This window comes from Nelumbo nucifera, chromosome 5 (genome assembly GCF_055504915.1).
Source record: "Nelumbo nucifera cultivar China Antique chromosome 5, China Antique-T2T, whole genome shotgun sequence".
NCBI classification, from domain to species: domain Eukaryota; kingdom Viridiplantae; phylum Streptophyta; class Magnoliopsida; order Proteales; family Nelumbonaceae; genus Nelumbo; species Nelumbo nucifera.
Genome location: NC_142653.1, coordinates 46,761,186 through 46,787,841, shown reverse-complemented (window position 1 = coordinate 46,787,841; position 26,656 = coordinate 46,761,186). Strand labels below are relative to the sequence as shown.

The window sequence follows — 26,656 nt, the reverse complement described above, 5'->3', positions numbered from 1 at the left end:
GTGTTTATAGCAAATTTGAAAATAATAAAGGAGTCATGATCTGTGTATTCTTAGGAAATTTGGACACTATGATTGTAAACCGGTTAAAACACCTCTTGACTGTAGTATTCACTTAAGGAAACATGTAGGGGAACCTGTTTCACAAAAGGAGTATGCAAGTATAATTGGATCTATGTCTTATTTAATAAACTGTACAAGACCAGACATAGCTATAGCTATGGGAAAATTAAGTCAGCATACTTATAATCCCAAAAATGAACATTAGAAAACTCTAATAAGATTATTAAAATATTTAAAAGGAACCATTAATTTTGGTTTATACTACTTAATTTTTCCTCCTGTTTTAGAGGGCTTTACTAATGCAAATTGGATTTCATATTCAAAGGATTGTACTTCCACTAGTGGATATGTGTTTACTCTAAGTAGAGGAGCAGTATCATGGAAATCGGTAAAACAGTCATTCAACACAAGTTCAATAATGGAGGCTGAGTTTATTGCACTAGAATTGGCAAGGTCCAAGGTAGAATGGATAAGGAACTTACTAGTAGATATACTACTTTGGCCACGGCTAGTTCCATCCATATCTCTTCATTGTAACAGCCAAGCAGCGATAGCCAGATCTAAGAACACGACGTACAATGATAAAAGAAAGCACATCCACTTAAAGCGTAACCTACTAAGACAATACCTAAGCGAAGGTACAACCACTCTAGATTTTGCAATGTTTGAAAAGAACCTTGCAGATTCGTTAACCAAACCACAAACTTATAAGGTGGTTTATATGGCATTGGTAGGAATGGGGCTGAAGCCCGTTACAAAGTCATTAGTGATGGATACCCAACCTATGTGAAAGGAGATCCCTGGAATTAGGTTGAATTGGTAAAAATGAATTGCTAAATGACTTGAGAAAGCACTATCAACTTGTGTCCCATTTCAAGTACCAAGGTAAGATAGTGCTTACTGCAATTTGAAGAGGTTGAGGATGAGGCTCTTAATTAGTTAAGAATGGTGTGTGCAGTGCACGCTAATAACTGACCTAAGTGAGTGTGAAGTGTGGCCACTTCTAAAACAAAATAACTACTAAAGAACTTATGAGTTGAGTTGGTTGGCCAGTTAGCTAGTTATGACAAAGAGGAAAGGTTGAAGGAGTCCGACTCCACCCGTACTCTATAACATAGCCTGTCATACCTAAGTGTTGAATGAAGTCCAAAAGACATCACTGATGTGGCATAATCCAGCTACTCTCTACTAGATACGATCTGTCTGCCAGCAACGATGAGAACGAGGTTCCTGAAAGAAATGAGTCAGAGATCCCAGGGTGGCTCACCCGGCGAGGATACTCCAATGGCTAAGTTAGAGCATAGTGATAGTATAGAGAGCTTGAAGATGATAACAATGAGAGAGCTAGAGAGTGAACATTACACACACAACAATAATAATAGAACGTACCTTCGCCCCTGGGGGGCGGGGTCCTTATACACTGTGGCCCAAGAGGGTTGGTGGAACGGTCACTGAATCTCTACTATGATGGGACTTGTCGCATGTTAGGTGGTTGAAACACCGCCAAACGATAACACTATCACTTCCCGTCAGAACGGGAAGTTGGTGAACTAATGTTACCGTTATAAAGTACGGTCTTGCGGGATACAGAGTACGGGGGTGTGTTCCTCGAGGTTTCCATGCGGAGGTCTGAATGGTAGGCGAACTACTTGTAGGATACCCGGCTGCTTGATAGCGAGTTAATTGGTAGCGAGCTTCTCGAGCTCGTGCTTAGGTCCGCCCCTAACATGAATGCCGAAGTGCCCTTAGGCCGAGGTGATCCCGGTGCGATCTTGTGTTGAGGTATATTTGTCTCGAAAGAGTCCTGACCGAAGTGGTTACATCTGTTCGGGCTCGATCTGTAATGAACTTGGTTTCGTTATCCTGGTCGCGATCTGACACCGGGACGATCTTAGCCCGAAGTGACTTTAGTTCGGGGCACTAGCGTACCCAAGCTCGCTTTGTAAGGAGCTGACTTATGCTGAGTTGTCACCTGTGTTGAGTCACGTTCATGTGCCGATCTGATCACGTCGAGTTGTCGCTTATGCGGAGTTACGTCCATGTGTCTCCCTGTTTGGAGGTCAGGCCAAATTATCCTTCATCAATTGCCCCCACTCCTCGAGCTAGGGGTCTTGACTTGGTTTGAAGAGTTCACGATGTGCCAAGTGGATTTGGCTCGAAGTCTAGCTGCTGTCAGAAGGATCGCGTGCGGTTTACGCACGGATGTCAAGCGGTCTATAGGCTCGGCGGACGCCAAAAAACACGCTAAACTATTTTTTATCTCGAGGGTCATGCAACCGGTTTTCTCAGGAGCTGTCGGATTGCTTTAATCTTGATTGTTGCTTCTCCGATACAGTGGCTATAAATAGGGAGACCCGAGACTCATTTCCTTCGCCACAATCTTATTAGTCTTCGATCTGAGGTCGCGCTTTGGCTTCTTTAGCTCGGGTTTTCTAGTTCGCCATTTTCTTCTAATTCGGCCATCTCTCTTTGGTGAGTCTCCCTTCGCTTTTCATTTCAGTTCCGTTCAGTTCCATGTCTACTTCTAGTTTCGATAGTCTTCTTGATGAGGCCGAGGCGGGTACCTCGGCCCAGGTCGGTAGCTAAGATGGGGCTACCCCGGGCTTAGAGGAAGTCCGTGGCCTTCCCGAGGTACAGGCACCTCGGGAAGCGTGAGAGGCCTCGGGTAGTCTGGCATCCACTTCTCACCAAGGTCGGGTGCTAGACAACTTTGGCCCTTCGACAATGACTTTGGACCGGCTTCAGGCCTTAGTTCGCCGGTACAACCTCTCGAGAGAGTTCTCCTACAGTCTCCCCTCAGGTAACTTCACTTGGGAACACGATCTAACGAGATCGTGATTTTTGAAGAGCAGCTCGTGGCTAGCCTTCGCCTTCCTTTACATCCCCTAATCATAGAGGTCCTGAAGTCTTTTGATATCACCATAGACCAGTTACACCCGAACTCCATCCGTAATGTAGTAGGGACCATTTCGCTTTTTTATGAGTATTGTCTTCCCCTCGACCTCGATATCTTTTTCACCATTTTGTCAATCAAGAAAAATTCTTCCTGTGCTCTTCTCAAGCATAGGAGAACCTATTACCTATCTCCTCGCCCGGGCTACAAGCTATTGCATGAACTCCCCAACAGGATCCCGGCCTGGAAACGGGATTACTTTGTGGTCCATTGCCCCAAGGGGTGGCCTTTCCCAACCCATTGGAGGCCGGCGATTCAGGTTCCTGGTGTTAGACTGGGCTTGAAGACAAGGGAGATGCTCAAGTCTTGAGTGGAGCTCGGCTTCATTTGCTCGGACTACCTTGCTGAAGACAAGCTCATGCAGGCCGGCTTGAGTCCTGGTAGGTCGCCTTGGGCTTTTACCTTTTTAAGATTCGATTAGTTCATGGCTAATCTTACCTTTTGTTTTTTGCAGCTACCATGCCGGTCAATGCCGAAAGCCTCTTGAGGAGCTCCTAGAAGGGGAAGAAGAAGGCTGCGAAGAGACCGCGCCAGAAGGCCGATCTTTCACCTAAAGTCTCAGTTGTAGAGCCGGTCTCCACTGTGCAGGTTACCCCGAACTATTGAGTTACCAAGCTTGGTAATGAGTAAGGGTAACAGGGGTGGAGTAGACATCTTAGGGTTTATACCCGAGCTGTCTTTTCCTTAGGTGTTAGAGGTAGCTTACTTATGCCAACGAGGTAACCAGGTCTTATGCAGCGCCTAGGTTCTTGTCAGTTCAGCATTTTGTGGCCCTTAGGCTTTGGGAGGGACCCATAGTCTGCTCCCGAACTTTGCCCACGCCGGAGTGACAATTGGGTCTTCTTGTGGCCCTTAGGCTTTGGGAGGGACCCGTAGTCCGCTCCTGAACTTCACCCATGCCGAAGTGGCAACTGGGATCTTCTTGTGGCCCTTAGGCTTTGGGAGGGACCCGTAGTCTGCTATTGAACTTCACCCATGCCGAAGTGGCAACTGGGGTCTTCTTGTAGCCCTTAGGCTTTGGGAGGGACCCGTAGTCTTCTCCTAAACTTCAGCCATGCCGAAGTGGCAACTGGGGTCTTTTTGTGGCCCTTAGGCTTTGGAAGGGACCCGTAGTCCGCTCCTGAATTTCACCCATGCCGAAGTGGCAACTGGGTCTTCTTATGTCCGTTAGGCTTTAGGAGGGACCCGTAGTCCACTCTTGAACTTCACCCATGCCGAAGTGGCAACTGGGTCTTAAGCAGTAATGTGGCCATTAGGCTTTGGGAGGGACCCGTAGTCCACTCCTGAACTTTGCCCATGCTGAAGAAGTGACTGGGTCTTAAGCAGTAATGTGGCCCTTAGGCTTTGGGAGGGACCCATAGTCCACTCCTGAACTTTACCCATGCTGAAGAAGCGACTGGGTCTTAAGCAGTAATGTGGCCCTTAGGCTTTGGGAGGGACTCGTAGTCCGTTCCTAAACTTCACCCATGCCGAAGTGGCAACTGGGTCTTCTTATGGCCCTTAGGCTTTGGGAGGGACCCGTAGTCCGCTCTTGAATTTAGTTGCTCCTTGGAGACCTGTAAGGAACTAAATGTCAGAGGACCCGAGGTGACTAACCCGGCGAGGTCACTCCGTTGGCTAAGTTAGTACTCTCATAGTAGACTGTGAGCTAGAAATCACAATTTGAGAGTTAGAGCTTACTTACTTGTTTCTAAGGCTGGTGCCTTTTCAATTCGTAATCAGAGGTAGTATCGCCTTAGGTTGCTGATGTTCCATGCCCGAGGTACTTGCTTTTCTTCTAGGGTTTCGAGCTCGTATGTACCTTCCCTGAGTATCCGCTTTACTCGGTAGGGACCTTCCTAGTTTGGTCCGAGCTTGCCTACACCGGGCTCTAGTACCATAACTTTCTGGAGGACCGAGTCCCCAACACAGAAGTGTCACTTCCTGACTCGGGCGTTATAATACCGAGCTACTTTTTGCTGGTAGTTTGCGGTCTGGATGTACGCGAGATCCCGTACTTCTCTTACTAGGTCGAGGTTGGTGCGGAGCTCGTCACCGTTTCCTTCCTCGTCATAGGCTTCCAGACGTAGTGTAGGTACCTCGATCTCGGCTGGGATTACCGCTTCCGTGCCATAGGTGAGGTTAAAGGGGGTTTCCCCTATGGCAGTCTTGACGGTAATTTGGTAAGCCCATAGTACGCTGGGCAACTCTTCTATCCATAGCCCCTTAGCTCGAGATAAGCGGGCTTTCAGTCCGCGGTTCCCATTTTAGCACACCAGTTCTGGAACTTGATATCTTCAAAATGCTTACCATTGTCAAAAATGAGCACTCGAGACAGTCCGAAGCGGCATACTATGCTCTTCCAAAAGAAGTTTTGCACGGTTCGAGCTATGATTGTTGCTAGGGGTTCCGCTTCTACCCACTTTGTGAATTAATCCACTGCTACAACTAAGAATTTCCTACGTCCTGCCGCTGGCGGGAATGGTCCAAGGATGTCGATCCCCCACTATGCGAAGGGCCATGGGCTGGTGTGGTACTTCAGGTCAGCAGCAGGTTGGTGATGGATGTTGGCGTACACCTCTAACATTTGTCACATTTCTTAACAAGCTCGAGCGCGTCTGCCTTCATCGTAGGCCAGTAGTATCCTTGCCGTAGCGCTTTCTGGGCGAGAGCCCTTCCCCCCAAGTGTCCGCGGCATAGGCCTTCATGGGTGTCGTGGAGGACGAGCTCAGCCTCTGAAGGTCGCAAACAATGCAAGTAGGGGAGCGTGTAGGATCTTTGGTACAATCGTTTGTCTATCATGACATACTTGGTTGTCTGTCATTCTACCATTCTGGCTGCATTGCGATCTGTAGGTCGGGTTCCGTGAAGTAGGTAGCTCGCGAGTGGGTCAATCCAGCTCGGCTCTGTTTGTGCAATGGGAGCCATACCTCTAGTCTGCTCAGGTCGGCTAGGTCGCGCGAGCTGGCCGGGATTTACCGCTCGAGGTGCTCCAGCATGCCTCCTTTGCTGCTGCTCAACTGGTTCCGCAGCGGTGCTGCTGACCTCTGCACTGCCAAATGGTGCTTTGGTCGGAAGCGATTCGGACTGCCGACTACTACGGACTGAAATGTCTTGCCTGGAGTTCTCAGTTAGGACTTCGAATCGGTTTCCTGCAAGAGTGCCTTTAGGTTGTGAAGGTCGAGGTGGACTGATTCTGGTGGGCCGAGTATCTCTCGACCTGCTTTTTTGTTGAGAAATGGGAGGGACTTGTCTTTCTCTCCTACCGCGAGATGAGACCTGGGAGGTCTCCCCCCGACCAGGACGACTGCTTTGGTGGCGAGGCTTGCTCGGGGTGATTGGACACTGAGGTGGGGTAGGTTGCTGGTTCTGCTACAACGGCGGGAACTACTGCTGGTACATGTGATGCAGAACTTGTTGTTGGTACTGCTGGAACTGTTGGACCTACTACATTTGGGCTTGAATAGCCCGTACGTAGTATACCAGGTCGCTTAGTCGGTTTTGTCCTACTCCAGGGGGAACTATGGATGGTTCAACGGAGGTTGCACCCACTACAAGGGGAAGTGGGGCGTTTACAGGCTCAGATGGTTGAGCTACAACAGGTGTTGGGATCCCACCCGCGGGGAGCGGTATGGTGAACTGGCCTAAACAGACGGTTGGGAACTGAGGCTGCCCCCCGGAGACGTTTGCTTCTCTGTGTTGTCCGGCGTTGCTAGAAGAAGCCATGGGTTTGGTTTTTGAGTTTTTAGGGTTTTGGAATGGAGATAGAAAGGCTTTTTGTAACAATTTCCCACAGATGGTGCCAATTGATGTGGCGTAATCCAGCTACTCTTTGTTGGATACGATCTGGTTGCCAGCAATGATGAGAACGGGGTTCCTGAAAGAAATGAGTCAGAGATCCCGGGGTGGCTCACCTGGCGAGGCTACTCCAATGGCTAAGTTAGAGCATAGTGATAGTATAGAGAGCTTGAAGATGATAACAGTGAGAGAGCTAGAGAGTGAAGATTACACACACAACAATAATAATAGAACGTACCTTCGCCCCTAGGGGGCAGGGTCTTTATACACTGTGGCCCAGGTGGGTTGGTGGAACGGTCACTGAATCCCTACTGTGGTGGGACCTGTCGCATGTTAGGTGGTTGAAACGCCGCCAAACGGTAACACTGTTACTTCCCGTCAGAACGGGGAGTTGGTGAACTAATGTTACCGTTATAAAGTACGGTCCTGCGGGATACAGAGTACGGGGGAGTGTTCCTCAAGGTTGCCATGCGGAGGTCTGAATGGTAGGCGAGCTACTGTAGGATACCGGGCTGCTTGATAGCAAGCTTCTCAAGCTCGTGTTTAGGTCCACCCCTGACATGAATGCCGAAATGCCCTTGGGCCGAGGTGATCCTGGTGTGATCTTATGCTGAGGTATATTTGTCCCGAAGTAGTCCTGACTGAAGTGGTTACATCTGTCCGGGCTCGATCTATAACAAACTTGGTTCCGTTATCCTGGTCGCGATCTGACACCGAGACGATCTTAGCCCGAAGTGACTTTAGTTTGGGGCACTAGCGTACCCGAGCTCGCTTTGTAGTGAGCTAACTTATGCTGAGTTGTCACCTGTGTTGAGTCACGTCCACATGTGATCACGTCGAGTTGTTTCTTATGCGGAGTCACGTCCACGTGTCTCCCTGTTAGGAGGTTGGGCCAAATTCTCTTTCATCAATCACCATGAATACTTTTCTCACAATGATGCTCAGATTGTTCAATCTTCTTGTAATTTTGAATCTTATGGGGGATTGTTGGAGGGAGATTCAAATTTTCAAAAATCTCTCTACTCCCTCTCTTGTGTTTGACTTTTCCTCTTCCCACTCTTGAGTGCATGGGAAGACTCCTTGTCCCACATTGCTTGGGAAAGGAGTGGAAGTAGAGTATATTTGTAGTTTTGCTCTCTCTAAGGGTAAGGACCCATAGGAGGAGAGCACTATAGATATTCCATGCATGTGAGGGGGGGTTGGGGGTGCTTTTCACACGTGCGTGCTGAGCTGGGCCGGGCTGGGTCTAGGCATGGGCGTGAGCATGGGTACGCACGCGTTTTACACTGAATCATTTTTTTTGCTTTTAACCGGATTTGATTTCCGAATTAAACAGTTTTGTGTCCATTCAAACAGGTGTCTATTCGAATTTCAAACTTAATGTTTTAAAATGTTTTCTCTTTCCTTGTTCGTGTCTCTTCCTCTTTGTGCCTCTTCGAACAGGTGAACTGTTCTAAAGAGGCTCCTGTCTGAAAGGACACCTTTGTGTCCATTCAAATCTGAGAACACTTTATAAAAGGAGTGTTGGACAACCTAGTTTTTATCAATCACGTTTTCGACTCTTTGTCTTCTCTATGTATCTGAGCATCAGTCTTCTATGGTTCGTAGAGGTCTGGTAAGTGAGTGCACGCTTACCAGTAGCTTGTGGGCTGTTTTATCTTAGCGACCGATTTGCGATCACCCAACTGCATCATAGGGGGAAAATGTGGTTTTAAGGAGAGTGAACAAGTGTAATGACTCAACCCTCCTTCTCCCTGCAATTCCCAGTTCTGAGATTCTGCAACAACATCACAGCACTGCAAATTCTGTTTGAAAAGTGATTACCGATAAGTTTCATTCTGCCTCCTTTATTATTTTTACAACAGACTATACCCCCTTTATTCGTGTTCAAGATGTCCAAATGATGAAACTGAAAGATTAATTTAGGTTTTCTGATACATCCGAATCAATACAAAAATCAATTAATTGTTGGACATTTTTTCTCTATCGGTTATTATTCATGGTTTTCAAATTGTTTATGATGTTGAAAGTTGAATCATGGAAGAAAAATGGTGGGGATCCTAGTAACAGGTGATTGTATTGTTGCATGAAACTTGAGGTGCTGAGAAAGGCTCTTTATCTCAACAAAGACCCTCCAAAGGGTACGATTTAAAGCTCCGATGGTAGATCCAAATATGCTGCAAAAATCCATGTCCCTAAGGTAAAGGCAAAACGGAAGACTTGTTGTAGAAGGACAAAAAGTCTCTATGGGATTGTAAGCCCTTGAAAGCTTCATCACACATTTGGAGACATAGATTCAATTACAGTTTCTCTTTGCGCAAGTAAACTCAATTGAAGGTTTGCCACTCAATTTCAACATCGGTCTATGCGTTCACTGGGAGACAAGGGAAATTGGGTTGCAGATGTGAGATTTACACATATTACCATGATGACATAACACCTTCTGATTTGATGTATAAAAAGTTGTGTGGAGCATAGTGCAGGAGAGGTGAATTGTTCTATCCCAAACATGTGAATTACCCTACCTAATATTTCTCCATATAAGGCTATCTTAGCGTGGGGCTAAAATATAAAATAGAAAATCATAAACTTAGATATACTGCATTAGCCCCAACAAGAAATCATTTCATCTAATTGAAGGTGGGGCTACGACACTGTCCTAGCAAATATAGGTTGGTATTTCTCCTTTGGCAACCGAACCATTTGGCACCATCGCATCCTCAAGGGCCTCCACCCATGGATGATGGGATTTCATCTTTTACGGATGTCATTGTTTTGGGCCCATGGGTGCAAATACTCGGACGTTGCATGCGGACTAGTAAATGGGCCTTTTGCAACTGGGTCCCTAGGCGCTCCATTGTACACTAGATCCTCTGCCCTGGTCCACCAACATCCTGTGGGCCTATTGGGTACCAACGACAAAACCATCTGCCTTCTCATTGACGAACTCTTTCCCAGTTTTCCCAAATATCTGAAGTAACGCCTATGATCAGTCTATATTCCCCTAAAACCATTCTATTCTATTTAATTTAACGGCCATGCTCAATAAAATATTCCACCAACCAGGCTATGAAAGACTGAGATCTGAGATGTGAGATCCCATCTTCTCTGATGGGAAAATTATCATACATCTAGCACACAAGCTCAATCAAGATAAGCGTGACTCATATGAGATCCCAACCTCACAATAACAGGTGGCAGAGTGTTACTGGTTAGACATTAGCGTGACTCATGTCAGCCCTCATCATTCCACGTGTCAATTTTAAAAGCATTCTCATAAGTCATAACTCATATGAGTGTTTTTGTACGCAACTTTGCATCTGGTACGCTCCATGTGCACGTTAGAAGAATCACGGAGCCACCAATACACGCTCAATCCCTCTCCCTCTCTCTCTCTCTCCTGAAGTCCATCTCGTCAGGTGGCGTTAATATGACGAGTCGCTCGATCCATCCGAGAAATGGAATCATAAAACGTATCCACGACCCTTCAGTCCCCCCACCCTCTCTCTCTCTCATTTTTTCTCGCGCTCTCTTTCTTTGTTTCATTTTTATCCCAAACCCGAAAAGAAAGAAAAACCAAACCGAAGCACGCAACGCAACCTTCGCGAACACAAGGGAGATCGGATGCTCGTCTCCCGCCCATAACTCTTCCACCTCGATCTAACTGTTTTGAGGTCCTCAACTCACGATCTCTCGCTCTCCAGAACCCTATCCCCTATCAAAATCCATTCATCCATCGACGCCGCTACATTTTTCGGATGATTCTTCAGGTATGCCCGACTCCGGTTTGTCTCTCAGTTCCTTTCTCTAGGGTTTCAACGCCATTTCCATTTTTAGCTTGCTCGAAAATTCGAAATTTTAATCGATTTCATGATGTTTTTGTTTGGCTTGTTTTGTTTAAGGATCTTCATGTGCATTTGTTGTCGATTGAATGAAGTTTGAGATTTGATTGATCAATTCTGACTTTTTTATTTTAAGAAAGATTTAGTATTTCTTTTTGTTGTTTGTTTGAGAAGTTTGGAATCTTTAATGATAAATCCTAGCTGGGTAAGGTTCGATTTCCCATGTGATTGTGATTTAATTAATGCCTGGTTCCGTGGAATCTGGTGGAAATTTTAATTGTGTAGCTTCATACTTTCATTTCTATTTCCGACGGTCTCCCTGTGTGGTCCTTTATCTTGCACGTTGGTTGGAATTTCTTGAAGCGATTCATTTTGGTTTGTCGGAAGTTTGGGGCTTGAATTTTATTAAAGGGGATCCTGGGATGGGTGCATCTATGTCTTTGTGACCAAATTATCTTGGATCTGGAGTTGCTCGAACTACGAGGTAGGTGGGTTGCTTTTTGGTGGTTGAATTAGATTTTGTTTCAGGATGGTAATCTTCTTTTCTTGTTTATCATTTGAATTCTTCTAAGTTATAATGGCTGCTGTTAGTGGGAATTCGTTTCTGCACATGGATCAGGTTTTGGGGATAGAGGGAAGTAGGAGCTACTAATGGAAGAACTGGGCATTCAGTTGAACTCTGATTTGTTCACACGGAAGCCCAGGAATTTGGACTGGACCCTGAATTTATCACTATTTTATGGCATTTCTCCCAACTTCCCCACTCCCACCAAGGAGAAATGAACAAATAAACATAAAGCAGTTTGAACATTTTTTCCTAGTCTGTTCTGATGTTACTTTCTAATTACTATAAGGAAGAGTGTTAGTGTGCTCTTTTGTGAACTTGGGTTAATGTGGGAATGATTCTGTCCCATTTCTTTTTGTCTTCTTACTATTGAATCTGTTTTCTTTGTGGACTAGGTCCAAGAACAGGAAAATTGTGTTTTTTTCCACTGTCCCACATTCATGGATTTATTATCTTTTGTGGCATCCAGCATCCTGACATTTATGCACTTAAGAAACCATTCTTGATTGATGGAATGACCCCATCTTGTTTGTGAAAAGTTCACACACATGGTTTTTTCCTGATAAAAGCTCCATTTTTGTCATCCCCTGGTACTAGAAATTTATCAAGAAAGAAGAGTGAACTACAACTACCAGTGTTTATGATCTATCCCGCCTATTAAAAAACTATAAAACATCAATTTTCTTTTAATATGGCTTTGTAAAATATTTTCGGAGAAGACTGCAAATGAATTCCGAAGTGCAGAGACTTGAGAATTCAATAAGATTGTGGCAGTTGCAGGAGTAGGAATCCAGATTAAAATGATCCCTTTGGATATTATTAAGATATTGGGTGTTTCCCTTGGTGCATAGGAATAGGAATAGGATTAGCAAGTCTGGATGTGGTTTACCCCTTTAGTGGATAGCAGTGTAAAGATCTTAGTTGGTTTTAAAGATGTGAAAATGCCTTTTGACTAGTCTTTGGAGAAAGTTCAGATATTTTGTACTTGGGATTAGTTCATCAAAGCACTTAGGGCCACAGTGACTGCTTCACTAACTAGCAGTCAATATCCATGATGCAGTCAACTGGAAGACAGTGTAGTGTTTTAAGCAACACCACTTTTATTTTTAGTTTGTTATCACATTCATGCCAAATGCTTTAAGCACTTGTGGTATTATGTGGGTGCTGATGGTATTTAAAATAGAACAAAGCATAAAATAGAAGAACAATGGAAGAGTTCTCTTAGGTCTTTTCCCAATCAATAGTGTGCTAATATGGAATTGCCACAAAACAAGGGGACCTTCAGTTTTCTTTGAGAACCTGCTGATAATCTAGGCCCTATAGATACTTGCACAACATCTTGTATTCATAGATCAAAATAATTTGTGAATGAAGTAAGTTTTAAAAACAGAGTAAAAGCTCTTGTAAAGACTATCTTTCTATGTTTGCAAAATAAAGATTGTAAGTTAAACATATATAGGGTATCACCCCCCTTCATTGGATATAATAGTATAATTAATACCTCACTATCATTCATTGAAAAAAATAATACCCCACTATCAAAATAATGAACTCAACAAATTGACCGTTAAGTTTTGGAACTTTTAGTTTGGTATTTTCTGTTTTTGGTAGTTTATCTACGATGGAGGTTTGGTTTATTTTGTACCTATGTACTTTCCCCTTTTCACCTAATAATGAAGAGTTTTACTTGATATATGAAAATGGTTCTCCATGTATTAGCTTCCACCCATGTGCTAAGTTTCAGCTAAGTAACTCACTATCATGTGGCATCTTATTCTTTCTTTTTATTTGTGTAAATCTACACTTCAATCATGGTCACTTCTTGGGGAACAAGAACAACAGCTGATGATTTTTAAGGTTTGATATGTAACTGATATGTAACTGATATGACACTAGATGCTCTATGGGCATTTCTGGATGTACTAGTATTGGACATGATATGTAACTGATATGACACTAGATGCTCTATGGGCATTTCTGAATGTACTCTATAATATGAATTGTATTGTTAAAATATGTAATATGATATGGTGGTAAAAACAATGATATGCCTTAACAGAATGGAATGGAAAAACAAGATTCATGTAGCCGACTGCATATAGACATAGTTGGGACAAGGCTGAGATGATGATGATGACAATGTCTTAACAAAAAATTGTGTACATGTTAAAGATTTAATTAAATTTGGTGAGACGTAAGTCTTGAGAAATGAAATTTAGCTTCAAAAACTAGATATTAAAATTTGATATGATCATAAATATGAAATACCCATACCAGTAGCCGATATGAGATTTTAGGAGATGGAGGGTTGTATCCCTAATTCCTGTATCCATGTCTATGCTTGGTATCCATTATCTGGGCACAGGGCTAAAAAAGAAGGGGAAGAAGTTACAGAAAGTCTCTCAGATAAGAAGTGAGAGCTCTTTCTTAGACAACGGATGTGCTTAGAAAATGGATAAAGTAGGAGATTTGCCTCTCAGCGGAAATGGTTTGTGGGACCAGGGCGTTTTTTCCATTGTATTAAGGTAGGGGATGTGTGGGTTGGATGGATTTGCATTTTTGTTTGATTATTTTCATGTTCTGTGGTAGGGGTTTTTGTGATATTTGATTTGGGTTTTGGTAGTGGTTATTGGAATGGAACTTTTCAGGATGTCATGTTTATTTGAAGGGTTGATCACCTTATGCCTAAGGGATTAGATGTGAGTGTGGTACTGTTGTTTGATGGGTGATGTCTTATCACCCTGATGTATCCTCTTTAATCTTTCCCTTAATAAAGTGTATTTTTTATTTATCTTCCAAAAAAAAATCTGGCCACAATAGCTTGCTTGTTCAGAGGATCACCTTATCAAGTGGATAGGCTGGATTTGTCATGTCATTTATGTACATGGTTTCTGTTGAGGTTGTTAAGGGGGTGGAGTTACAAATCCATGCTTGAAAGCTTGAAATTTAATTCAAAATGAAAATAGACCTCCCAAAGATCTATTATCAGTGGAGTATTTTTACAATACGATTATTAGTCTAGTCCTTATGAGCATCTGTTATATGGTTTCATGTGCTCTATTCCTTATGTTTTAATGTCAAGGATGAATAGCTTTGTAGCTTTTGATGCATTCTGGGTATAAATTATTTATACTAAGCACATATTCTTAGATTAAAGTTTCTTTTGCTATTTTATCTGTCAGTTTGCTTGGGAAACACATTGAGGATTTCATATCAGAGAGTTTCTTTGCTTTTCAGGTATTATCATACTTATATAGATTGTCATGCATGAAGAGGACCTTTACAATTCTTTTTTTATTTGGAAATTGTCAGAAATAATATGATGCTTTGTTCATTTCAGTCCTCAAAAACTTCCTAAGATTCTTGTGACCCTTATAATTTCCTCTAGGATTTACTTTCAAGTTCAACTCTGACTCTGTTAGGTTGTGTCTATTGAATAATTTGATATTCACTTTAAACTCTGCCCTTTATCTGTTTCAGTAATCTGGATTTGCTAATCTTCATTTGATTTTATCCTCATTTTATCTTTATAAAAAAAAATAAAGATATGTTACCATGTGTAGTTTGGGATAAGGCTTAGATGTTGATAATGATGATGGTTTTTCCAGCTTTCTATGTTAATATTCACATGCTGTCTTGAGTAAGTTATGGTTCTAGTTTAGTTTCTCATCTGGAGAATCCAGGATCCATTGTTATCTACTGTATTTTGTTTTCAATGACTAGCTTGAAATGCTTCATTTCAAGACCTGTGGAAATTCTGATTGATTAAACAGTTAATTAATTATGTATATATGTAAATGTGCATGACTTTATATAAGAGTTAAAATATTATGCTTATATACATATTAGAAGAAGAAAACTAAAGAATTAGACAAGGAATATAGTTTCAGTGAGGTAAGGATCTTGGGTGCTGATTTCAAGGCACCTGGTCTCAGGCTAAATGAGGTTCCACAGGAGTGCCATCTTGGTGTCTCGGCTGCTATAGGGCTTTAATACCTAAATGATATATGACAACTTTGGGGATCAATCTCTAGTAGAAACTAGGAAAAAGCAATAGGAAATACAAAATATGGAATTAAAAGCATACATAGAGTCACACCCCTCTTCCTTACTTTTTTTTGGGTTTTATGTATACTGATTTCCCTAATCTAAACACAACCAAATAGCTTTTAGTCATACCTGTAGATGGAATGAATTCAAAATGAAGTAAAGTTTCCAGAAATCTCTCATAAAAATAATTCTTTGACATATCCAAGATTGACATGAACTTATGAATAGAAACAAATTCTAAAGCTAATGATTACAAACATGAGTTCTAAAATAACATGATTCTTTAACTTAAAAACAAAAATAGAAACCATAACAGGGACAGTAGACCTTTTCTTAAAAAATAAAAAAAAAACAGACTTGACCACTTCCATCAACTCAGTAACTTTCTCAATTGATATGCGAAAAAATGCAATGTTTTTATTCTTTGACAAATTACTGAATTACCTACCTACTTAAATGGCCCCAAAGTCAAGTTGAAATGGTCCATATGTCTGTTACATATTTTTATTTAGGGGGTGTTCGGTATTGTGGATGTTCCATGGACTTGGTTCTAAATGTGCCACACCCATTAGGTGTTCTTTTAGGGGTGTGGCACATTTTCAAACCATCTCTAGATGGTTTTGAAAGACAAAATATTACAATTTCTCTTCCACACCAAAATCTTATGGTTTGGTCAACTCCATGGTCGATTCAATCATTATTATGTATTGCATTAAATGACCAAGACATTTTATTGAAAAATTTGTTGACAATGGATCCACACCACAGAGAAAGGTCTAGTGGATTAAAAAACACCACATTTTGTGAAGACCTAGTACTAAACACCCCTTAGTGATTTAGTCACTCTTTACTCAATTATGAGATTATGATTAAAGATTGCTTGTTGACTTTTGTCTTTGTTCATATGTTCTTTTCTTGAGTCTTCTATTATACTCTTAAGGAAATTGATATTTACAAACATGGATTCGGTTTTTCCCCTTTTCCTCTTCACCATAAATATTTGATTCTTTTTGAGTGCTTACTCTGTCTTTCTACTGGGTTTTGTATTTTCCTATTTTTGGGATCTACCATCTTGATCTTCTCATTTTACAGTCTAGCCTAGAATGCACTTCTCAGGTTGGCAAGAATGTACTTAATGGTCGAAAAACAATTTCTTGCCTCTCAAAAATCTTTTACATTCATTATGAATAAAATCAGTATTGGCAAAGGAATTGTTTTGTACGTCTCAAGGCCCAAAAACAATTTTTTACCCCCTCAAAAAATCTTTTGCCTTCATTATGAATATAAAGTCCTTATTGGCAAAGGAACTCTTTTGCAAGTCTCAAGGCCCATCATTTGGGTTGTTTGCCCACAAGTGTGTGAAACCACAGGTATTTAGATTTTGGGACCACTGTCTGTTAAGATGATCACTGACTAGAGAGACCCTAGATGCTTCTCATTGGCTTGGCACCTACATGATGTCCAGGAACATAGGTGAACACATTGTTTAGTTAATAAGCTTGTTCTCTTACATTTTTTGTTGTTCATCATATAGCAAAACTTTAATTCTTTTAGTCTTGTTTTCCAAAAGTAAAAAATGAATTATTTAATAGGATGCTAGCAAACTTTGGAAAAAAAGGAAATCTTAAAGACTCTTCCTCCTAAAAGGTAAAGTATAAAAGACTATAGCAGCTTCTCCTCCAAAATTGAAGATGGGAAAAAAGAGCAAAAACTTTAAAATTAATGGTGCCAAGCCAATAAGAAGCATCTAGTGTCTCCCTAGTTAGTAGTCACCTTAACGGACAGTGGAAATTTTGGGCGGTGAGAATCGAACCAGCGGTGGAAATCATAGCAGGGATCATGTTGTCTTGCTGGTGAAGGGTATTTTGTCTGAAGTTTTGATGGAGCGTAGAGTCTCTTACAGTAGATCAGGTGGAGGGAAGCGAAGATGGGAAGCCTCCAACTGGTATCGCAGACTAGAGATGGAAGGAAGGGCTAGGCGCAATCTTTCTTACAGTGAAGTGGTGGTTGCGGGGGTTTGGCCTGCTCTTGGGGGGTTGGAGGTGAAATGGGTTAATGGTAAAAGGGTGGTTGCTACGGATCCTCAGGGGGTGAATGTGAGAAGAGAGTTTTGAGGAACTGTTTGGTGGGTAGGTTTCATTGGGGGGAGGAGATTAGGGAGGTAGAGAGGTGGGCAAATAGTTTCTAGAGGGAGGTGGGGGGTGTGAGAGTGAAGAAAATGGCGGACGGACTTTTCCTCTTTATCTATCCGTCAAGAGCTGGTGCAGAATTGGTTCTAAGGCAAGGTCCTTGGCAGTTGGGGAGGAACCCCCTTTTGCTGGACTGGTGGGGGGTAAGTGCGGAATGTCATTACCCTTACCCTTTCGATATTGGAGAGGACCTGGGGTCGTGCTGGATTAGGGTTTTCGGCCTTCCACTCCTGCTCTGGTGCCCAAGTGTCATAAGGGCTATCAGGGATGCTTGCGGGGGTTTCATAGAGACGGACGATTCCCCGTTGGAGATTGCGATCTGTGAGTGGGTAAGAATGAAGATTTGCAGGGGGAACCAAATCCCGAACAAGGTTGAAGTGGTGGTGGGGGAAGTGGTCTTCACTATTCAGATTTGGCAAGAAGTTCTACCGTCTGTTCAAAGATGGAGAGGTGGAGAAGAGCCGTCTTGTGATGTCCAGAAGGAAGACAAGGAGTGTTCAGACTTCTCCAAAACCTTGGTCCTGGAAGATTGTGGCAAAAGTGAGCTCCCCTGTGTTTCTGAAACAATGCGATACAAGAAGACTGTGACGCGAGGTGCTTCTATGACAGCTGATGATAGAGAATATGACGCAAGTTTGGGAGATCATTTGAGCCTTCTTATCTTGGCAACTTTGAATGGTCCAGATGGGCTCACCTAGGGTCCAGCTGTGAAGGAGATTCGAAATTTAAATATGGGGGGCAGTGGGTATGTTTTGGGAGCTGAAGCCATTAAAGACTTAATTAGAGAGTGTCTTGCTGAGCTCCAACTGGCACCTAGGGAAGAGATCCTGCACCAGTGAGTCATCAGCCAGCCTCCCCCAATTGGGTCTCAAGGGGACCATGGTACTTTGGATGAAGATTCTGGGCCTTGAGTGCTTTACCCAACCCAGCTGGCTCTTCAATCTTTCAACCTGGAAATTGGGCCTAGGCTCAATGGTTATAATGAGCTCAGTCCCCCCTTTGCTAGATGGGCGAATATGTCTCCAGATTTCAGTCCTCCGGTTGGATGTTGTCATCAGGGTATGGGTACTAGGGAGGCTTGGGATTCTCAGGATCGAAGGGGGATTGCTTCACGTAGGGAGAAGAAGGGTGGAGGGGGAATTTTGGACCCCAACGGGTTGTGAAGTCTTTACCGTCCCAATCGACTGCTTTGGAAGACGAGGTTCAGTTAAAGTCCAACCAGCTTGTGGTCTGAGAGAGGAAGAGGATCTGTTGGAGGTGGATCCATTAGTGATGGTGGCCGCATATTCTCAAGTATTAGGTGGTGGAGGTGTTCTTGAGGGTGCTGGGTCAGAGGTGGAAGGTAGCTCTTTCAGTGTAACTGATAGGGGTGCTGCCTTGGTTGGGCACCTCAAAAGATCAGCAATATGTTATTGGATCAGCCGAATCTGGTAGGGGAGCAGCTTGAAAGTGCTTCTGGTTCTTCATGGGTTTCTTCTAAGTTGTTGGGATTGGGAAAGTTTCTAGGGATCTCGCTAGAATGTTTGGAAGAGGAAACAATCAAGTACTTGGAGGGGGTGGAGAAAAGAATGTGTTTGTTGGCTAGGGGGAAAGCTGCAGTAAAGAAGGGGGTAATAAATCTAAAAGAAGTAGAGAATTTCTACGTTTGACGTGGAGCCTTAATGAGAAAAGCAAGCAGTAGTGAGGGGAGTTTGAGGGGGGAGAAAGGCTTAAGTGCCAAGTGTTCTGTTAATTTTAGTTTGTTTATGGAGTCAAGATATTATCTTGGAATGTTAGGGGGTTGGGATCGGGGAGAAGGAGGCTTGTAGTATGTGATTCTCTGAAAAATTCAGGTTTAGAACTGGTTTTGATTCAAGAAACTAAATTGGAAACTATGGAGGTTGAAGTGGTTAAAAGTATCTAGGGGGAGGAGGAGGGGGAGGTTAGGTGGAGGTCAAAGCCGACAGCTGGTAGTGTAGGTGAGTTACTGAGTATGTGGGACCTGACAGTTTGCAACTTGATTTCTCATCAGATAGGAAACTTTTCAATTTCCCTTGTCTTGAAACTCGCAGATGGTAATGTGTGTCAAATTACTAATGTGTATGGCCCTAATGACCGAAGCCGGAGGGAGGAGGTTTGGGAGGAATTGGCTGTAGGTAGTCGAAGTCTTGCTTTTCCTTGGGTCATTGGTGGGGACTTTAATGTCACTCTTTCTGGGGATGAGAGAAGCTCGGATATGGTGCAATTTGCTGATTTTATCAACAGATTTGAACTTTAAGATTTACCCCTTCATGGCAACAGGTTAACTTGGACCAACAATCAAGACCTTCCTACTCTAGTGAGACTTGATAGGTTTCTGGTTACTTCTAACTGGGAAGATATTTTCCTGGAGTTTAAGCAGATTGCCCTTCCAAGACTGTTGTCAGACCATATTCCTATTCAGTTGGCTTGTGGTGTTAGAGTGAGAGCAAAAGTTCCTTTCAAATTAGAGAATGCTTGGTTTGAGGACGATTCTCTTGTTCCTTTGTTGAAGTCTGTTTGGGAGGATTTGCAGGTGGGGGGTACTAGTTCATTCATCTTAGCAAAGAAATTGGAGGCCATTAAAGCAAGACTAAAGATTTGGAAATTGGAGAAAAGTTTGAGTCTGGATACTGAGAAGAAGGCTCTCTGGAGTCCATAAAGGAGATTGACACAGGTGAAGAATTAGGCCCTATTGCTGAGGAGCTTAGATTAAAAAGATTCCAGGTTAAGTTGAAGCTTGACAAATTGGCAGTGGCAGAAGGAATTAAATGGAGGCAAAGAGCCAAAGTGGCTTGGCTGAAAGAGGGGGATAGGAATACACATTATTTCCACAAAATGGCAAATGCCAAAGCTAGAGCTTCTGTAATTACCAGGCTGGAGGGAGAGGGCAGGGTGGGTATTACTGAGACTAATATGAAGCTTGTGGCAACTAGCTTTTACAAGAAGCTGTATAAGGAATCTTGGTCCTTCAGACCTTTTCCTAGATTCCTTTCTTTTAACCAGTTGAGTGATGAGCAGTCTTCATTCATTGAGAGAACTTTTTCTAAGAAGGAAATTAAAGAAGCTATCAAGTTGTTGGCTGATGAGAAGTCTCCAGGGCCTAATGGTCTTACAAATCTTCTCTACATTAAATGCTAGGTTGTTGTGAGAAAGGATATCTTGAATGTTTTCTAGGACTTTTTTGAGAGGGGTGGGTTCATTGCAGAGAAGTCTGAATACTACCTTTATTACCCTCATTCCAAAGATTGAGGGTGCAGTGAATGTTAAGGATTTCCGGCCGATTAGTCTGCTACATAGCTTCTACAAAATCCTAGCTAAAGTTCTTGTTGAAAGATTGAAAGTAGTTCTTGGTATTGTTGTCTCAAATAACCAAAGTGCTTTTATTCCGGGTAGGCAGATGCTAGATTCAATTCTTATTACAAATGAGCTCATTCATTCTAGGAAAAAAGAAGGTTCTCCAGGTTTGATTTGTAAACTTGATACAGAGAAGGCCTATGATCATGTTAACTGAAGATGTGTAGACCTTGTGCTTCTTTAGATGAATTTTGGGTAGAAATGGAGGAATTGGATTAAAGTCTGTATCTCTTACCCAAAGTTCTCAATCTTGGTAAATGGACAGTCTGCAGGTTTCTTTGATAATTCCAGGGGTCTTAGGCAGGGAGACCCTCTATCTCCTCTCCTATTTATGTGTTGTGGAGATCATCACTCTTTTTTTTTTTTGTAAGAAGGCTGCTATGTTAGGGGAATGGGAAGGTTTTGCAATGGTGCCGGGGGGTGAGAGTGAATATTCTTCAATTTGTAGATGATACATTCTGTTTTGTGGAGGCGTCCCCCTCTCAGGTGGTGTTAATCCTTGGGATTCTCTCTTGGTTTGAAGTGATTACAGGTCTGAGAGTTAGTTGGAATAAGAGCCAACTTATCCCAGTTGGACAGGTTTCCAATTTAGCTGAGTGTGCTGGTATTCTGGTTTGTCAGATTGCATCTCTTCCAGTCAAATATTTGGGTCTCTCACTTGGGGTGAGTGGTGGTTCCTCTGCTATCTGGGACCCAGTTATTGAGAGATTGGAAAGGAAGGTGACTTCTTGGAAGGCTAAATATCTATCTTTTGGGGGGAGGGTGACTGATTAAGAGTACCTGCAATCTGCGTATCTACTTTCTATCTCTGTTTTCCATTCCTAGGAAGGTTGCAAATCAGATTGAAAAGCATCAAAGGAAATTTCTTTAGAGAGGCTGGGAGGAGGAGAAAAAAAGTGCACTTGGTGAGTTGGGAACAAGTTTGTCTCCCCAAATCTGAAGGGGGGTTAGGTATAAGGAAGCTGAAACCATTTAACTCTGCCGTTCTATGTAAATGGATTTGGAGATTTGCTGTTGAATCTGATGCTTGGTGGAGGTCTCTTATTGCCAGCAAATATGGTGTGAGTTGGGGCAATCGGAGAACTAGGGATCCCCCTCCTAACTGGGGTATCTCACTGTGGAAAGGGATAATGAAGCATTTTCCAGATCTGGCCAGGGGGATCTCAATCAGGGCTGGTAATGGTAATAGGACCAAATTCTGGAAGGACTCTTGGTGCACAGATGCTCCTCTTGCTGAGTCCTTCCCACTCCTCTTCCAGTGTGCTTCAGACCAAGAGGCCTCAGTTGCTGGGTGCTATAGTACTTCTGGTTGTTCAGTTCTTTGGACTCCCTCTTTTCGAAGAAATCTCTTTGATTGGGAAGTCGATGAGGCAGTGAATCTCCTGACCTGTCTCCAGTTTCAAGAGTTGGATTATAGCTCAGAGGATAAGTAGCTTTGGACATGGAATTCTGATGGGATGTTTTCAGTTAAATATTTGGCTGCTATGCTTGGTAGGAGGGGTGTTCCTGATTTCCCAGTTCAGCAAGTGTGGAATCCCATTAGTCCGACTAAAGCCAGTTTCCTTGTTCGGACTATGGCTCTTAATAAATGCCTTTCCAAGGAGAACCTTGTGAGCAGGGGATTTCAGATTTCGGACCTATCTTGCAGCTTGTGTGGGTGCAGTGCTGAATCTACTGATCATTTGTGTATTCACTGCCCATTCTCTGCTCAGCTGTGGAACCACTTCCTCAGCTCCTTGAAAGTTTGTTGGGTGATGCCGAGGTCGGTAAAAGAGCTGTTATGTGGCTGGCATGTCGTGGGCTTGAGCAAGAAAAAGAAGACTTTATGGAAGATGATTCCAAGTGCTGTAATTCGGTGTATCTGGACCGAGAAGAATAGAAGGGTGTTCAGTAATAAGTTTCTAAGTCTGGAGCACTTAGCTCAGAAGTTAGTGAGCAAGCTGATTTCTTGGTTGTCTGTGGCGGCAGATTTTAGAAACTGTAATGTGTCAGATGTACTTTTTTCTTTGTCTTGATGGCTTATGTAATTGCTGAATAGATCAGTCAGCCTGTTCAGGGACTGATCTCAGCCTCTTGTGTGCATTTCTTTCTCAATAAATATTACTTTACCTTTTCCAAAAAAAAAGTTGTTAATAAGCCTTGCCTAATACTCTACACAACAGAATTGCTATTTTAAGTTGATGATAATGTCAACTAGCGCTGTAAATGTACTAGATCAATGAAGCAAAAAAATGTTGGATCAAATGGTGTTTACCTGGATCCAAATTTGATCTGTTGATATTTGGTGTGGAATTGAATCTTATCTTTCTGATTTATATTTGACTCTAATTGGTTCGGATATTGGATGCCATTAATAAATTATACTAAAAATTATCAGAATATTATTTATCATTAATAAAATTAATAGAAAGTACTTTGGTATTGTATATCAAGAATAAAATGACTTGAAAATAACTTCTATGTGACCTATGAACTCGTAAGCATATAACATTGAAACCAACTTTACTAATATTTACATATTAATATAAGCATATATTTAAAGATCATTGGATTGAGTATTATTTGGTATAAAAAAATGAAATATTGGATGTTATTGCTTGATCAGGGTGAATCCTTACTTGATCCAATTATAAACAGATTGAATTTAAATAAAGTAAAAATAATTAATACCATTGCAGTCCTAATGCTGACCTAGCAAAAAAAATATTCTTGTTGCAGTCAGTTAAATTTGGATTTTAGTTGTCTAGGTGACTGCCTAAATTATTAATGGACATCTTTGTACTATTTCTCTAGGTGACATCTAACTTATGTGGCGCCTGGGAAAACCATTGACACATCATTTGAGTCTTTCAGGAGAAGCATCACTTCAGGATTTCTAGTTTTGCACCAATGGTAGCAAAGCCTACTGTTTATTATCGAAAAAACAAAAGTAGCCAATCCTACTGTAGTGCTCTTCTCATGCTTCTGCCTTCCCTCGAGTTTTTCTGAGTACTGTTGCATGTAATAATGAGCATATGCTTGTTGTGGTGCTCAAACAACTAAAATGAATTGGACTAAATTAATTTGGTATCAATACTTACGTAGTGTTTGTGCCAGCTTCTTGTGTAGTTGCCTGTCAAGTAAATTAGTGAATTAATAATAGACATTTTTTAATTATATACCAGATAGTCTGGACTTTTGAGGTTACATATTTACTCAATCGGGGTTTTTGAAGTTGCATATTTACTCCTTTTCTTCAAGTTTCTTTCTACTTGCCATGGAGTAAAAAGAGGAAGCTCAAAGAGTTTTGTGTTAAAAATTCAAGTGGAAGATGCAGAATTGTTTTTAATTTCTAGTTTGCACCTTGTATATATATTTTTCTGATTTATTTATCTTCTTTTTTTTTTTATATTTTTACCACTTATTCGGCGGCACTTATTTTTATCTGTCCTGATCAAGCCTAACTTGTGGAATGTCTTTGCCTATCAGGAGTAGCTTGGAGATGGCAAGGAGTTCCAGGGGTCGTCGTAGACTTGCTTCCCGCCAATACAGGTCAAATCCATATCCATTGCCATCTTGCCAGCGGGAGGTAAGGGAGAAGGAAATCAACCAAAAACAGAAAGGCTGCAATGTCTTGGAGAAGAAAGACTGGGAGGATGCAACCTGTTCGGTCTGCATGGAGTATCCTCATAATGCTGTTCTCCTCCTCTGTTCCTCACATGACAAGGGCTGCCGTCCATACATGTGTGGTACCAGCTATCGCTATTCCAATTGCCTTGATCAGTTCAAGAAAGCCTACACCAAAGTAATGTCACCTCCTCATGGGCAAGCATGGCATGGTTCAACTAACCACACTGTTGGTTTGAATCCGGATTGGCCTAATGAGAAGTCTGAAGTAGTGGAGCTTTCATGCCCTCTCTGCCGGGGCCAGGTGAAAGGATGGACAGTGGTTGAAGCTGCACGTGAATATCTCAATAACAAAAAGAGAAGCTGTATGCAGGATAACTGTTCATTCATAGGAACATACAAAGAGCTCAGAAAACACGTTAGGGCAGTCCATCCATCTGCACGACCTCGTGAAGTAGATCCCATACTTGAGCAGAAATGGAGAAGACTTGAGCGTGAGAGAGAGCGTGATGACGTGATTAGCACAATAAGGTCATCAATGCCGGGGGCAATGGTCCTTGGAGATTATGTGATAGAAGGGAACCATTATGGCTTTGATACAGATGATGGGGATGCTGATGAGGATGATGGGAATTATGGGTTGCACTACAATGACAACTTATTCAATTTTGTCTTTTTCTTGAGGCACCAAGCAGGAGATGGTGTCAGTTTTAGTACAAGGTTGAGGCGGCTTGACAGGGGTCTTCATCGTTCATTGGATGAAGATGGCCGTGGTGGAATTCCTCATGTCACAGCTGGTGGTAGTTCAATCAGCACAACTGATGGCAATGATGATGACTTACCAGTTGATCGCCGTCGAAGGAGAGTGGTGGAGCTGGGTAGATCAGAGAGGAGGCTGAACCGTAGAAACCGAAGAAGGGCAGTTATAGATATTACCTGAGCGAGAGATGACTGGGGGTGGTGGGGGTTCCCTGGGGCTTGTTGGTTTGGAGCATTATTTGGGTTGGGAATAGGGGAATGGGATGTTAGGTTTTTAGTTGATGGATCAAGGCAATTGACTGTCTTGTTCCCTACATAAGTGCATGGTTATGCCTCATTTATTTATGTGGAATAGTCATGTGATAAAATGACTAGTAAAATTGGGAAAAAGGAAAAAAAGTGATTTCTTTTTTTTTTTAAATGTTGTGTTTGTAACATTTCCTTTTCTGTTCTTTAGAAGAAGCTCTTGATACAAGGGGAATTTCCAATTGCTACATTGTTTCGTTAGGGCTTTTGTCAAAAATATTATCTTAAACTTTCCAAATTTGTTCTTTTTCGTTCTGGGATTATTGATTTTATTAATCTTTAACTAGTAAAAGAAGGGGCAATCCAGTGAACGAGTCTCTCACCAATGTGGGATCTGTGGAGGGACAGATATATTCAGTCTTACTCTTACCCTTGCACATACAGAAATGTTTCCAAGATATGAACCCTTTTCACCCAAGTTGTAAAATTTAATTAGTAATTATACATCAATTTGGACATACAACCGGATGACAGCATTTCGGAGATTATACTTGTTGAGGATGCAGGGCATGCAGCCAAGCCAAGGTTCAGATTATCAATACAATATATATATATATATATATATATATATATTGGTTTCTCGGTGTTGGGCCGAAGGGCAAAATACTTTTAACTGAATCCCACTGCATGAGGCTTTTAAAGTTTTCTTCCGTATCCAACCGATGCATGGATAAATTTTGATGTAAATAAATTTTGTATGAAACTGTATGCTTTTAAATTTAGTTAAAATATAATGAACTGTGTATATTTAATTCCCCTATTTACATGAAATAAATATTCGCATATAAGTTGATTTACTGTTTCTTTTACTCCAATGTGCAAATTATAAATTTATGATATATTATTTAATATTTATGCACATTAATCCACTGTAGGTTTACCATTAATATTTTAATTTTGGATGTTTTATGCATATTAATTTGTAATAATATGTTGATGTGCATTTTAAATGCAACTCTGAAGTTAGTTGGAAGTCTGGTATGTTGATAGTAATGTATTATTTTATGCATGCCACTTTTAACTATTTACAATAATGCCACTAAATTTATACTTTTTTCATATTTGTTAAAAATTGTCTTTATCTCTTATTTTATTTACAATCGGACCATGTTGGGCTGTGTCGTGTGGACTGTGCTTCCCTCCCTTGAAATATTTTAAGGAGTCAGCCTGGCACAGCCCTCGACCCAAGACTGCA

General features: G+C 42.0%; 1 protein-coding gene across 2 annotated transcripts; it reads left to right on the top strand.

Moving 5' to 3' along the window:
- The first annotated feature begins 10,173 nt into the window (after positions 1–10,173).
- Positions 10,174–25,699, top strand: LOC104589337 (uncharacterized). 2 transcript variants are annotated; one of them, XM_010247619.3, is made up of 3 exons: positions 10,174–10,560; positions 14,380–14,434; positions 24,259–25,699. In XM_010247619.3, the coding sequence occupies exon 3, from the start codon at positions 24,272–24,274 to the stop codon at positions 25,334–25,336; it is 1,065 nt and encodes a 354-aa protein (XP_010245921.1). In that variant the 5' UTR covers positions 10,174–10,560; positions 14,380–14,434; positions 24,259–24,271; the 3' UTR covers positions 25,337–25,699. The 2 variants fall into 2 exon arrangements, with proteins under 2 accessions (XP_010245921.1, XP_010245923.1); XM_010247621.3 differs by lacking the exon at positions 14,380–14,434 and having other exon boundaries at positions 10,253–10,560.
- The last annotated feature ends 957 nt before the right edge of the window (positions 25,700–26,656 follow it).